This window comes from Tiliqua scincoides, chromosome 2, assembly GCF_035046505.1.
Source record: "Tiliqua scincoides isolate rTilSci1 chromosome 2, rTilSci1.hap2, whole genome shotgun sequence".
NCBI classification, from domain to species: domain Eukaryota; kingdom Metazoa; phylum Chordata; class Lepidosauria; order Squamata; family Scincidae; genus Tiliqua; species Tiliqua scincoides.
Window position 1 is genome coordinate 168,934,880 of NC_089822.1, and position 15,126 is coordinate 168,950,005.

A 15,126-nucleotide genomic window follows, 5' to 3' on the forward strand; every position below is an offset into this window, starting at 1 on the left:
GGGGAGGGGGCAGCACCTTGGGACTGTTTATGCAACCTCAGTTGGATGAGATTCTTGGACTACTGGCCTCAGTTTCCTCCTAGTCTCCCTGGCTGACAAAGTATGCTTAATTGGGGTGAAATTCTATATTCGTTCTGATTTCACTGAGTTTCCCTTCATTATATTGCAGCTAGAAAGAAACATAGTTCAGATCTCCCTAGTAGCTGGATATACATGCAACTCCAAACAGAGCAAGCTGCTGGAACATGCAATAGGAGGGTAGTGACCCTCTTATACTGGGATAAACCATACAGGAATGACATGCATCTCTGGTGCCTGCTATTCACACTTAAACATGATGCACATACTTCTTAGGCATTTAGTAGTACCCATCTAGTCTTTTCCAGATGTGAGGTGTGTGTGGGGGGGGGGTAATATTTCTGATTTTGGAGAAATTGGTTTCTTCAGGTTTCAGAGGTAGCAACAGACTTGAGCTCCAAGCGGGCTTGTATTTGAAGGCTAGAGACAGAAACCAGAATTTACCATTCATGCCTTTCTCTGTCCATTCTCAACAGGCCCCATTCAGAACAAGTTTGGTTTTGAAGTTCTTTTCTGATCTTTTGGATTCCCCCCCCCCCCAGTTCAGACTAGAACAAACTAGCATGTGCCTCTGCCTATGCAACAGTATCTGCTTCTTGTGACACAGCAGCTGGTCTAGCTGAAAACTTAGAAGCAACCCCTGAAGTTACTTGTGGTTTTCATTCAGAGCCGTTTTGCTCTCCCTAGATTCCCGTAACACGTGCACCCTGTGAGTGGTCCACCCTCCCTATTCCTCTCCTGCCCTGCCCTGTTTCTGGGGCAGGCTGAGATTCCACAATTACTATACTACTCAGCATGTGGAATTACTATTGGATATTATCGTGGGCAGGGAGCAGCCAGACAGCCTCATTAAAGTGCTCCAACTTGGGCAATTATGGACCACACCTCAGAATAATTGGCACCTATGGGAAACTGCTTTGTAGACAGGCTGCATAAACTAGTAGCTAGAGCAGGTTATACTAGAAATCAGGTCTCCTTCAGTCCCATCCCCCCATGTGAAAAATGGAAACAAAATGTAGTGGGTTAGAATGGAGAATAGTTGGAAGTCAGCTTAGAAGCACAATGTTTGTTGTATCATTGACTTCTGAACTTTAGGCCCTATATCTCAAACTGTGGAAGATGTGCATGCATAGCTAAACTTACAAGGGGGCCCAGCACCCCCCTAGATTTTTTTGCAGTTAAAGACCTTCCAATAATCTTCATGGAACATACTGTAAAAACTCCACTAAAAATAGTGATTTAGACTAGCCTGTCCACGTAAATCACCTGAAATGCTATCTTTAAAAAAAGAGAAAAGCAGGATATAAATACCTATGTATATATAACAAAATGACAGCAATTATGTCACCTTCTGTTTTTACCACACTACACTGTATGTGATAAGAGATAATTATGTAAACAAAATATTTAGTAGATGTAGTAGCCACCTGAATGAGGTGAGGGTCGTAAATTTGCATTTACTCTCATATTTCTTACTGTCTTGTGCAAAGAATGCAGACTATAACTAGTACACCTTGATTGTTTAGGAACATATGCACTGTGTTTGCAGTGTGCAAAACTGTAGTGATTTAAAACACCTTTTGAGCATTTTGTATAGGTAGCATAATTTTTACTTTTGTCACAAAGCAGAAAATCTGGTTGCTGTTCCATATCCTGCTCTACTTAATTTTACTACTTCTTCTAACCTAGCTTAGTACTCCTAAGGAACTACAAATCAGACTAGACTTGGACCTGGATGAGAACTGACCCTTTTTGTAATTGATTAAATCAGTGTCCCATCAATCAACCATGTTCTAAAATGGAAACCTGGAATTTAGTGTTTTTTTTTCCAAAACACATATTTTGCTTTCTCCAGAGACTCAAGGCAGCTCACAATATGAATTTAAAAATACAATAGAGATACAGTTAAATTATAGCACACAGTCAGAAAGCATCAGCATCCAACAGGAAAAGAGAGAAAAGCATACGCTGAAATCAAAAGTAGTTGGGCAAAGTCTGTTGAATTAATTATGTCATGAGCTCTGGATAGAAATCTAGTGTTAGAGCAAGATTTCGAGTGTAATCAGGGTCACCTCCCTCTTCTGGTTGTGTCTTTCATAAGGTTAGCAAGACTACAACACTAACTTCATTTTCACCTATGCCATATGTATGGGAAACTGGGATTCTAACCTGCTGTATCTTGTCCTACTACCCCATAGGTAAATAAAATAAAAAGTGTGACCTATTATTGGAGGCTGGTGGGACAAGAAAGCCCTTGCTTTCCATTTTGATAGTTTGCATTTTGAAATGCACTGTATAAGATGCTTGCTTTGCTAGAACAGTGGTTTTCACACATTTTGCACTGGGACCCACTTTTTAGAATGAGACTGTCAAGAACCACCGGAAGTGACGTCATGACCAGAAGTGACATCATTAAACAGGAAAAATTTTAACAATCCTAGGCTGCAATCCTACCCACACTCACCCAGGAGTAAGTCCTATTTACTAACATTGTTAAAAGAATATACATAGTAGCTTGTTAAACATACAGGTCTGTAATATTTCCCCCAAATGCAGTCATACACCATGGTAGCATCAAGACTAATATATTGAAATGAATAGGAACCCACCGGAAATGGGCTCACAACCCATCTAGTGGGTCCTGATCCACAGTTTGAGAAACACTGCAGAATATAATGCCATCTAGCAGCAACACAGTTGGTTGAATAACATGGGAGAAATCTATGTGTACTTTGGAACGGTATTAGGAGTTGAAAGCCACTCTGTCTTTTCTCCTGCCCAGATGTGATTCCCTGTTCAATTTTGTCTGATTTTCACTGATTGCATCCCTAGAGGTAGACATGGCAGAAAGTGATCTGATCACCTTCCAGCTTAGGTAATAATGTCCCTGCTGCCTCAGAACTACTGAGCCCAGCTCTCATTGTGAAACTCCACCTTCCCCTTCCCACACTGGTGCATGTGCCAAGTGTTTACAGGTGCTGGGTTAGGGAGGTGCTTTGGGAATGTGTTGACTCTTCTTTGTCCCTCACCCTATCAGGGCGATACTTGCACAGTTCAGCATGGGTATATTGCCAGTCACGTTGGAACAACAGACTGGCTGGCAGGAGTCTTGGCCCGTGATAACAGCCAAGGAGAGGTGAGGTGAACAGGATCATTAGAGCTAGAGCAGTTTTGAAAGTCAAAGGGAGCTTCCAGTCAAACCCTCACATGCACGCATGCGCGCGCGCACACACACACACACACAGAGAATGTTTTAAGCTGTACTTAGTTCTTCCACTCCCCAGCCTCCTTTAAGACATATCCCAAGTGTCTCTCCTTTCAATCTTTGTCCTGTTCAACAAGCTTTCAGAGATTTGGCCATAGAAGGTCAGCAGTCAAAACACCAGGCATCTTTTCCTTCTTCTGTCAATGACCCAAAACCAGTCTCACCTCAGAAAAGGTATAAAACAAACCAACCAAAGCACTGTTCTCACATTTGCATTCCCAAATACAATACAAATACAATAGCTGGAGCAGTTTACATTCAAGACAAGGCATATAATCCCCATGCTCTTCTTCACCCACCCTCCCTCCACAAACCTCATGTGCAAATGAAACTTGCTTCAAGTGTATAAATATCCAGCATACTGCTTGCATTTATGTCTACAAGTCTATAAGATATATGTCTATAGATGCATTTATGCATCTATGTCTATGTCTACTAAATCTTTGATCTAGAGAACTCAATCTATCAGAGAATTCAATGCTGCCTTTTTGGACAGGATAAATTTGCATTCATGCATGAAGTGGTGCTTATGCATGTGTCCTTGTACATGCATGTGCATGTAGTGTAGGAGTAATTAGCTAATGGCCATTGGGTCATACCTGTTCACCCCAGATTGTGTAATCTCCTCATTTGCAAAGGACAGATAAAAGGGCATGGTGGGAGCTGCAGCCATGACAACAGGACTTACTGGCAGGTAACCTGGGGAGATGGAGGTTGGCCCTCCAACACTTGATCTTGAGTAGTGGTGGAGGGAAAAGAATGCACATGCTCACTACAGTAGTGTGTCTGAAGGGTAATATACATAAATAAGTATGTTTGGGGATGATTCTTCTCTTTCAGTGAAAGTGTGAATCTGAGGAATACCTTTTATGCAGGGATGACACTTACACTAAGTACAGGGAGTGCAGCAGCAATGGGGAGTCTGAATGTATGAACAGAATGAAGAAGGCAGGGCAGCATTAGAGCTCAGGCTGAGTGCTACTCCAAGGGCCCATCCCTACCAGATGAGCAGGGTAACCTCAGAGTCCAAACAGTGGAGGTGCAAGTCAGCTGAGAGACTGGCAGTGCCACAGTGCCTGGCACCTGCATTCCCAAATGGGAGTGTCCCCCATAGGCCCCTGCCTCATTCCAAGGCCTCTACGGCAGGGTTTCTCAAACTTTGAGGGAGCTTTACTCCCTCAGTAAGTTCTTGTGGGAGAGGGGCTAGGGCAGCAATTCGATCCCCAGGATCGCATCAGGAAGGGGGGGCAAGGGGGGTGCTTGTGCCTTACTTTGCAAGATGCTGGGCTGCAGCAGGCTGCAGGAGGTGCAGGCAGCCCTTCACAGTGCTCCCCAAAGCTTGGAACCTGAAAAAGAAGCGGGCGCAAAGCACTTCCTGCAAAACGGAAGTGCTTTGCGCCCACTTCTTTTGCAAGTTCCAAGTGTCGGGGAGCGCTGTGCAGGGCTGCCTGCACCTCCTGCAGCCCAGCATCATGCAAAGTAAGGCACAAGCACCCCCCTCAGCAACATGCGTTGCTGCCTCCCTCCCCTTCCCCTGCCCCTTAAAGGGATGGGGAAGAGTTACACAAACTGGTGGGTCCCGACCCACCAGTTTGACAACCACTGCTCTAAGGAATGCTCCCACTGATCAACACCAAACCCCGCTCACTTACTGTTAGGAAGGGTAGGACGACTCATTTGGTGACCTACTGCTACCAAAAAGCTTAGGGGATATGGGTAGGGGCCCTGTGCAGGGTTTTGCCCTAGGTCCCTCCGCAACCTGGTGCCAGCAGCCCTGAGTGTATGTTTGCATTACTCCCTATGGGCCAGTACTGCCCATTCTGTCAGGAGAAGAGAGGAGGGGAAAGCAACAGTTATAGGGTGGAGCAGCCTTCCTTCCTGCACAAAAGCAGTAGCTGTTTCCTCCAGGCCTCAGAGAGTCACTTCTCCTTTTCTTCCTGTGCAGCCAGAATCACCCACCCTTGACGCTTGCCCTCTGTATGCTAGGAAGTACAAGGGAGGGGCAACAAGTGGGGAGCTGGCAGCAAATCAGTGGGTGTCCCATGCTGATAACACTTTTCTTTGTTCCTGAAACTACAGAGAGAGAGAGAGAGAGAGAGAGAGAGAGAGAGAGAGAGAGAGAGAGTTATCCCAAATGTACGCTGTTTGTTTCTGGCATATTTCACTAATAATAATAACTCGGTATTTATATACCACCTTTCTGGTCATTGGATTACTCCTCTGACTTTAGGCAGGCGTTTCTAAGTCCCTCAAGGGGATTTTTACAATCATAAATGGTTCTCTCTTTCAACCACACAACATTTCAGATGGATCTTCAGGGTCTGATCTCACTTCTGGCCTCCAGTGTCTCCCACGAAGGCTGACAAGCAGCTCCTTCATCTCTCACATGGAGGGCAGCCAAGACGCAGTGTCTCGCTGTTCAGGGAGCTGCCGGTGTTCTCAGATTGGCAACCTTCGGGCTAACAGAGGCTCTACCAGACCTCCTGCCCAGACTACACAACAATCATCCACTAAGTGGATTCCACTCTCCTGGTTCTCAGTTTAGTTCCAATGGATAATCATTCCCACTCTGCTGTGGTGCAGGTGGGAATACTGGCTTATTCAGCAAAACCTGCAGGGCAAAGGTCTGCCCACTTGCACCACCACTCAGTGGTGCAGTCATCAAAGGGCTCTCTTGCCTTGGGAGAAAAGATACTCATCCTGATGATTAGTGTTGGCCCAGGAGTCTCTGTTCCCATGCCAGTAGTCCTTTCCCCCTTGGAACAAAAGGGGGGGGGCAATGACTCTCTAGTAGTTCTCTCTCCCCCCCTCACATGGAGGGGAATCACCAGGGATTTCTTGAGGCCAGGGCTCATTCAACCTTCAGCTTGCCAAACTTTCTACAGTCAGGATTCCAGCTCACAAATATGTGAAACAGCAATAAGCAGCAAGAGAGCCTCTGAGCATGTGCAGAGTGCCCTCCCTTTACCACCTAGCCAGACACGTAGCCTGAATTATTCACGTAGGTGAATTATTCCCACGGCGGGAATAATTCACCCCCAGAAGGTGGGACGGCCGCCTTAAAACCCACTTCTGCCCAGCCCGCAGGTGTACACATTTGATGCCTGTTGCGTATATGCAACGTTGGGCAGAACGTAAGCCAGGCCAGGCCGAACCAGGGGCCGCAGGGCTTGCAAAGAGGCCGCGCTGGGGGGGCAGCTGCAGGCCTGCGAAACCCCGGGGTCTGCCGAGCCCAGGCGGCCCGCGTCCAGGGAAAGCCGGGGAAATGTAGGTCAGGGCGGGGGAGGGGCAGAGCCTTCAGGGTGGCTCGCGCTGCAATGGGCGTGCTGGTGCCTGCCTGCGCCCGCCCGCACCCCTCCAGCCGCATTCCACAGAGTCTACGCGGCCTCCGCTCCGCCCCCGTCTCCAGCCCTGCAAGTGCGGAAGCGGGGAATTTCCTGGCACCACCTGCGGAACAGGAAGGCGGAAATGAAAGCAGCGCCGAGCCAAAATAGACTGCGGCGGGGGAGGGGAGGCCGGGAAGGAGCCGCGCTCCCTTAAAGGCACAGGCTTCGCCCACGTCCGGCCAGGCACCGCGGTGCACGCGCAGCCTCTCCCTTGACCCCCTTGGAAGGACTGCTCAAGGGCACCCGGGGCGAAAGCTCCCAGCCGTGAAGAGGGAAATCGCTTCCCTCCTCAGCCAGTCACAGCCTGCTCCTTTCCACTCAGCTGCCAGCAGGCGCAGCCGCTTCTGAGCGAGAGCTGCGGCTGCTGCCGAAGGGTGGGGGCACGGAATCCCTTGCTGTCCTTCAACAGCTGAGACCCAGAGTGGTACCAGTCTCTGTTCCTCACAACAGCAGCAGCAAGAAAGTGGAAGTGAAGCTTTCCCACCCCTTTTATTCCCCCGCCCCCACCAGAGAAAGCACCACCTGCTTAATTTCCGCCTGTTGGAGTGCTGCTAAAAGTCCAGCAGCAGAGACACATCAAGCAGGTGGCAACCTAAAGCTATCCTTATATGATATGATATACAGAACCCATGAACAGGAATCCGGCCCTGACTTGCTTTGCCTGGGGCTCTGTGAATGCGTCAATGCTAACCAAAGAAATTCCCCAGGATCCCACCCAACAGCTACATCCCAGTCAGTGTTCCTCCCTACCTCATGCATTGTCCCTCAGTCCTCCTGAACTATAGGCCCCCCCATTCATATTTAATTTCAGTCACTCCCCCAGACCAACCCAGCCTCCTCACAAGGAGTTATGCAGCAGAAGGTGGTCCAGAGGATTTGTCTCAAGCCAGAAAACAGCAAGGGGAAGGGATAGGCATGAATCAACAGCTGCATTCCAATTCTTGGAATTCAGCCAAAGAACACTGCCTTGAAGTGAGTGATGCAAAATGTGAGTGGGGCAAAAAGTCTTTCACATGATATATTTGATCATTCTTGTTTGGGTAAAGCATGTTGCTAACACAAAAGCCTTAATTTAGAGCAACTGTAAACCCCACAAAAGCACAAATTTGAATAGTTGCCTTGTACATTAGATATACATTGAGTAGAAACAATCTTTTTGCCAAGTTGGTACTACATACAAAAAGATTAATAGAATAGATTAGGGGCAACTAATCCATACTGTTTTGAGAACAGACATCATTCTTTTCTTACCCTCAAGATTCTTGGTCCCCTGAAGGAGCACTTTCCTAGAATCCAGGTTTCCCATACAAGATCAATGCTGAGAAAGGTCACTGTCTCCTATATGCCTTTAGCAAAGAACAAGTTGGAAGTTGTCTCTACAGCACTACATGCCTCTACAGCACTTTTGCTTTAACTGCAGGCCACAGCCGGAACCTGTTAACTACTCTGGAGATATGTACAGCTTCAAAGAAGTTTCCCAAGCTCTCATTTCCATTGTGCACTTATTGACTATAATAGGTGATACAGAAGGCAGATGTGTCCTTTAGGTAGTTGTGAAGGCTGTCACTGAACAAGATGTTTTTCATTTTCAATGGGATAACCAACCTCAGCAATGTTGAAAATCTGCTAAGTAAGAGATCATTGTATATATTTTGTTTGGCTGAGAACTATCACTGAAAACAGTAAGACACTTCTGACTAAGCACACAGGAGTGCACTGTAAGACAATTTGGCAATTATATAAGCCAAAGCAACTTTGATAACCGTCACTTTAATGACATTAAAAAAATTTGCAACAATTCACTTGTACAAATGGTTTTTCACTGCCTGAAAAAAATGCCTTCTCTCTTCAGCAGGAATTGCACCTCTGCCTTTGTAAGAGGTGCTCTAGAGAGAGAAGCATTTCTTTCACCAAGGAGGAGACATGGGCTGGGGATTTTGCAGATAGGACATCACCACAGCAGAGATAGACAACCTGGAGAAAGGAGAGAAAGAAGAAAAGAGAATTGGACCAGAGTTGCCACAGTACACTAGTAATAATAGCCCAAGTATCAGCAGAATGAAATCCAAATATGACCAAAGAATACCAACTGGGATGCTAATAAAAGCAGTCAGAACTTTATTTAAAGAATTTATATTTTGCCTGTCCCCTGCTGAAGCAAATGCCCAAGGCAGGTTATAAAGTTCCATTAAAAAATGTACAGTGTATACAAACAATGATTAATAAAACCATTGGGGGGGGGAATATTTGGTCCAGAGAGAGGCAGCAGAACCAAAACACACAGCAGAACCAAAACAAGAGGACAGACCTCAACCTGTTACCCAAATGCCAGTTGAAACAGAAACATATGACATTATTATATCACATTTCCACACCATAAGTACTGTGCCTTATCATCATATATTTAAAAGCTTTTTTTTTTACATTCCAATTGTTTGGGGCTCTTCCCTTTAGCATGTGGGCATCCTCCAGAGGGCCAACACACTGTTGAAAGGCCAGTGAGAACAAGAGGTGACAGAAGCAACAAGTGGTGGTGGGAGATAGCCTTTCCTTTCAACTGCAGTGTTAGCAGCAGGTGTTCCTATTAGATGAAAAGTTGCCAATAAAAACAAGTGAAAGACCAAGCTGTCCATGTTAGTACAGTATAATGTATACTGAAGGAAGTGGAGAAACAACATTCTCTGCAATCAGAACATGATTGCACAACATGGAAGAGACAGCAGGTTTTCAATCTGCAACTGCACTGTATGCGTCCTGCCTTGTAGAAGCTTGAAAAAGGGTATTTGGGGCTGGCTGCCAACTGGACATTGCATTCTACATGGCTGAGATGTTTTGAACATCTTTAGGTTTTTTATGAAAGTGTTATAAGAGACTCAGTAACCTACCACCCAATAAAAGTGAAAGAACTAAAAAAAGAAAAGAAAACCATGACTCACATGAAACTGCTCATCATCTGTTTAGTGTCTTCTGAGCTCCTGGAGTTAGCAAAGCTGATGAATGAACAGTAGACAGCAATCCAAGCACACCATTTTAACTGGAAACACAATGAAGTAATGTGGTATGAAGTCTCAATGTGCTCACAAGAATTTAGCAATACAGGTTAGGTACAGGTCAAAAATAATTATAAACACTCAACTTTGCTCCTTTAGTGAATTCAGAAACTGTCCCCAGATTTAGAGGGCCTATCTGGCTAAACAAATACAATGGTTTGACAAAGAATCAACATTAATGGAAGCATCTCTTTAAAGTTGCACCATCCATGTGTTTTATTTTACAATAAAATTCCATTAATCTGGGATTGTTCATAAATATTTATAAAAAATTTTTGAGCATGCAAGCCACTTTACATGTACTATCTTGATGTTATCTTTACAAGAACTCTATAAGGTAAGTATGTATTTTTTCTCTATTTTGCAGCTGGGGAGCTGAGGCTGAGAAGGAGTGACCTGCCTAAGACCACCTAAAAGATTAACAGTAAAGGAGAAATTCAAACTAGAGAAGTCTTGGTTTTGCAGCTCAGGGCGCAATCCTAACCTATTTCCCAGCACCAACATAAGGGTAATGCAACTTTGAGGCAAGGGAACAAACATTGCCTTACCTTGAGGCGGCCTCTGTGACTGCCCCCCAACTGTAGGATGCAGCACATGCCCCACTGGCACAGCTATGCCAGTGCTGGAAAGTTGGTTAGGATTGTGCCCTCAGTCTCTTAACTGCTACACTATATTACCTCACAATATTCAACAAGTTCATGACAACAGACTATCCGCAGAAAGTTAGCAGAATTAAGCTGTTGAGTAGCAATTAAGTAGTTACATCAACATGAGCAGCTGGTATACATCAGTATTTTGTTTGCTCAATCAATATGAAGTCAGAGGTCCAGGACTCTAGCTCTCACCTTAAGCATCAAACCACACATACTGAAAATCATTCCCAACAAATTCATGTAGTCTGGTGTGGGGTCTTCCAAGGTAGGGTTATTCTCTGTGGATGGAGGTTTGTACCTACAAATGAAACAGTCCATTATAGTGAAAAGAGAAAACATTACAGTATGCCTGAAAATAAAATAGCTCTATTTACAGCAATATCAAATCAAGGACAAGACACAGTACTTTCCTGTCCTAGTCAACCAATTTCATGCAGACTTGGACCAACATTCACAGTGCTGTTGCCCTAGCGCCTACGCAAGAAGAAGTGGAGCCAGAATCTCCAATACCAATCTCTTACAAATCCATAAAAACATCTCCCCTAAGTTACAAAAATGATTGTTGTTAAGTTGGCCATTTCAGACTTTTGAAAAGGCTTGCTTTTGACCCAGCATCTGCAGTTCTCTCTAGAGACTGCAAAGTTAGTCAAATTCCCCAGCAAGGTGAAGTATGTGTGTTAGTCCTAAAGATGTATCCTGGATTAAATTATTGTAAATAACCATGTTTTGAAACATGTTTTGAAACATACCTCAGAGTATGAGCCACATGTACATAAAACTAACGCAAGCCAGCTGACTCAAAGGGAAAGGTTGCAGTTATTCATAGACCAAAACAAACTCCTCACTTTTCTAGCTGACTCCAGCCCTAGCAAAATTAAATTTTCTAAGTAAATGAAGCACATGAAACAACATAAAGTCCTTCTGTATTCCTTTTTCAATACAACTTTGAAATCATACTATACCAGTTTCAATTAGATGATGCAGATAGTGAAAGGGATTTATGAAAGAATCTATGTCTACTTGAAAGCATGCATGCCTGTTCTTCACTGTATACCACTGACCTATCGAAAATTTGCAGCATAAACCTGGAAGGGAAAAAAAAAGTGTCCCTATCCCAGGTGCAAGGCAAAGGGTGAGGTTATATAATTAAGTAATTAACTGTAGTGTAGTTTACTCCTTTATCCCATAGCATACAAAACCCTATTTGTGACAGTCCCACTCCAGTGCAGTCTGACAAGATTCCAATCTATGAGTAGCATTTTAACTTACACTCACACAACTGTACAAGTGGAAGCCATCTTTCTTACTGACCGTTATCCTGTGGGCTGCAGGGGTAATGCTGCAAAATGAGGAAGTAATAATTGGAAGTTCAAAGGGCATCTGTTCCCTTCACAGTTTCCAGTTATCCCTCTTCCCCTCCAGCTCCCCTCTTATGCTGCTAAGGGTTACCTGACTCTCAGCTTAGGCTTTTGGGTACTTCAGAAAGGAGAGATGCAGTTGGGAGGGTGATTCCTGCTTACACTGTTGCATGAGTGTAAGTCATCATACTACCCCACATGTGCAATTTTAATGCTCCATTTTGCATCTCTCCATTAAGAACATGATGTTAGCACATTATACCTGTCTTGAGTTACAACTGTATTCATTTATTCCCTGTTTGTTATTCCCCAGATGGCAAGCCATCCTTGCTGGTGTTCAATGTTTTCCATTATGTTGACTACACATATATTACACTGCACATTGACTACATACAGGTTGAGTCACATTATTCGCGAGGGTTCTGTTCCAAGAACTCACTGTATGCAGTCAATGTGCAGTGTAATATATGTGTAGCCAATGGATGGCAAAAAACACACTATAGCAAATAAATTTAAAAAACAAAGTTTCTATGCTCTGGTAATTAAAAACAGTCTTGCTGACCTTTGTAATGCACAGAGTCAATCAGTCTCTCTCCAGGAGCTTAGGCTTCACTAGAAGGCAGCAATCCCTCCCTTCACCAGGAGCCCCAGCAAGAGGGAAAGAAGGTGATAATAGCCTTCTTTCAGGTGCTCAGGGGGAAGGGAGGAGTGAAGCCTGCAGAGAGAACGATTGATGGATTATCAGCCAGCTGTCCTCTCTCGCATTATTAAACTACTGTTTTCCTTTAATTTAATGGGACTCTCATCAGCTTTGAGATAGAAAAATCTGTGGATACTTAGGTTATACCTGTAATCACTTGTATGACTATCTCTCTGCAACAGTAAAAAGCAGTTTTTTAAACTGATTTTAAAGGGGTGCAATTTTTCCCTTCTCCAGGGATCAGCACATTTCTTCTCATTTGCAGGGGCCATTCGTGTTGAGTCAAATCCGTGTACAACAAGGCTGGATCTGTATATTGCAATGCACAAACAGCCATGATGCTTACAATACTGCCCCTAAGAAGAATAAACTCCTTGTTCTATCATATGCATTTCAAGAACACACCAGGGCCCTGACCAACACTTACACACTCCTTAGTTCTGTTGAAATCCTGAAAACAACAGGACTTAAATCAGTTGTGAGTCAGGACTGTTTGATTTCAATATAATACAACTAACTTTTGGGGGATGGAGACTGCAATCCTATACAGGTTTTCCTGGGAGTAAGCCCCATTGAACACCTGAGTAGACATAGGATTGCACTATGAATCTTAAGCTATTTGCAGTGTCTTGAGAGAAGCTCAGACATTCAACATATGTGCGTTGATTTATCCTCCATCTCAAACCAAGCCTCCATGGAGTATCTTAGAGTAGTGGCTCTCAAACTTTTTAGCACCGGGACCCACTTTTTAGAATGACAATCCGTACAGGACTCGCCAGAAGTAATATTATTAACCTGGAAGTGATGTCATGGCTGGAAGTAACATCATCAAGCTGGAAGTGTGGTCACTGTAATGACAGAGCCTGCTGCTTTCCTGAGAACGCAGCAATAAGTTGGGTTATTTCTCAGCCATTTTCCAATAGCAAAGTGAATCAGAGCAAAAAAACCTATCTACAACCTTGACACAAGCAAAATAACCACATAACCACCCCCCTTTCCAGCATCCTGTAGTCTCGTTTTTTCAATGGTGGCTGCGCTAGGTGTTACTCAACCCATCTAGTGGGTCCCAACCCACAGTTTGAGAAACACTGTTTACCTAGCAGCTTTTTCAGCTGATCCTTTATATCACTCAGCTGAGAGCCCTGTGGCGCTTTAAAGACTAACAAATTTATTTCAGCATAAGCTTTTGTGAACTACGGTGGATATCAGATGCATGAAGCAAAATCAGCTAGCACCTAGTACCACTCATTTATTATAGGGGTTTAAGAGCCCAATCCTGAGCTCTGCAAGCTGGCTTACCACTGGCACGTGCTGTAGCAAATGTGCTGTAAGGCATGTTTACAGGGCTTAGCGCTGGTCCAGCACCAGAGCTGGCCCAGCATGAGCCCACACTGGGCCAGCAGTGGCAGGAAGCTGGCAGTCTGCTGCTCAGTGGTTGCCTGGATCGTCAGGCGGTAGAGAGGTGAGTGGATGCGTGAGGGGAGGTGGGAAGGAGGTGGTCTGGGGCAGGGGGAGAGTGGGGAGGAGGGAACGGGAGGAATGGAGTGTGTGGGTTGTGACTGCTTGGGCACCTCACACAGTGCGGTGCTTTTTGAAGAACTTTGGTGGGGAGGCTCTGCCTCACCTGCCTCCCACCCACCGCATGTGGATTGTGGGTGCTTGAGCGCCTCACATGGCAGCAGTGCTTTTCAAAGGACTCTGGTGGGGAGGCTCTGCCTCACCTGACTCCCCACCCACTGCATGTGGGTTGTGGGTGCTTGGGCGCCTCACAGGGGCGGTGCTTTTCGAAGGACTCTGGTGGGGAGGCTCTGCCTCACCTGCCACCCCTCCCACCCACCCACTGCACGCCCCTGCTTCGCAGTGAGCCTTGCCACTGGGGCACACTGAGGTCCCCCGGGCAGACCCTCGCTCCCAGGCACCACTGCTCTGAACCTTTCCCCAGCAGTGCGCTACTTCCTCGTGTTAGGGCCCCCACTGCACCTCGTGCCCACACGACGACAGCGTGGCCCTCTCAAGCCCTCCCTGTTGCCATGACGACCCCACGCCCGCTCCGTGGAACGTGCGCCTCAGCGCCCCCTTCCGAACCCCCCACTACGTGGCCATCTTCCAAGCCACGCCCTTCCCTGCTGTGGCGCCCCAGGCCCACTCTAGGCCGTTGCCATGGCGACTCCCCCGCCCACCGCTAACCTGAGCACGCGGTTGGGCCGCCGCGGGTCCGCCATGCTGTTGCTGGACATCGCACCCTCCCCGGCTGCTCCAAGCAAGCAGCCTCTCACCTTCCGCTTCCTTTCAGTGCTGGGGGGCAGTTGAGACTGTAACGCCAGGGAGCTCGAGCGTTCCAGTTCCGGGCTGGGCCCACGCTGAGGCTGCCACACTTACCTGGGAGGAAGCCCCATGGACTGTAGTGGCACTCACTCCCAAGCGGGCGTGCCTGGGCTGAGGCTCTGACTCCACAACTTGAAACCTCTTTCCTGGGGGGCCGCGTTGCGGCTTGAGCTCCCACAGTGGGTGGGAGACTCTGACACCCCCACCTGGTGGCGTAGCTGGAGGGGGGCGGGCAAGCGGCCCCTCCCTTCGGAGCCATTCCCCCGTAAGTCTCCGTTTTGCTCTCCCCTCCCCCGCCGGGAATGGCTCCC

The 15,126-nt window shown here is 46.2% G+C and overlaps 1 protein-coding gene across 2 annotated transcripts; it reads right to left on the reverse strand.

The window, feature by feature from the left end:
* Positions 1–8,480: 8,480 nt before the first annotated feature.
* On the reverse strand, positions 8,481–15,091 carry WDR83OS (WD repeat domain 83 opposite strand). 2 transcript variants are annotated; one of them, XM_066616946.1, is made up of 4 exons: positions 14,870–15,091; positions 10,625–10,730; positions 9,666–9,763; positions 8,481–8,703 (listed from the first exon to the last, which is right to left on the reverse strand). In XM_066616946.1, exons 1-4 carry the CDS (start codon positions 14,884–14,886, stop codon positions 8,637–8,639), a joined length of 288 nt encoding a protein of 95 aa, XP_066473043.1. In that variant the 5' UTR covers positions 14,887–15,091; the 3' UTR covers positions 8,481–8,636. The 2 variants fall into 2 exon arrangements, with proteins under 2 accessions (XP_066473043.1, XP_066473042.1); XM_066616945.1 differs by lacking the exon at positions 14,870–15,091 and adding an exon at positions 14,678–14,785.
* Positions 15,092–15,126: the final 35 nt, after the last annotated feature.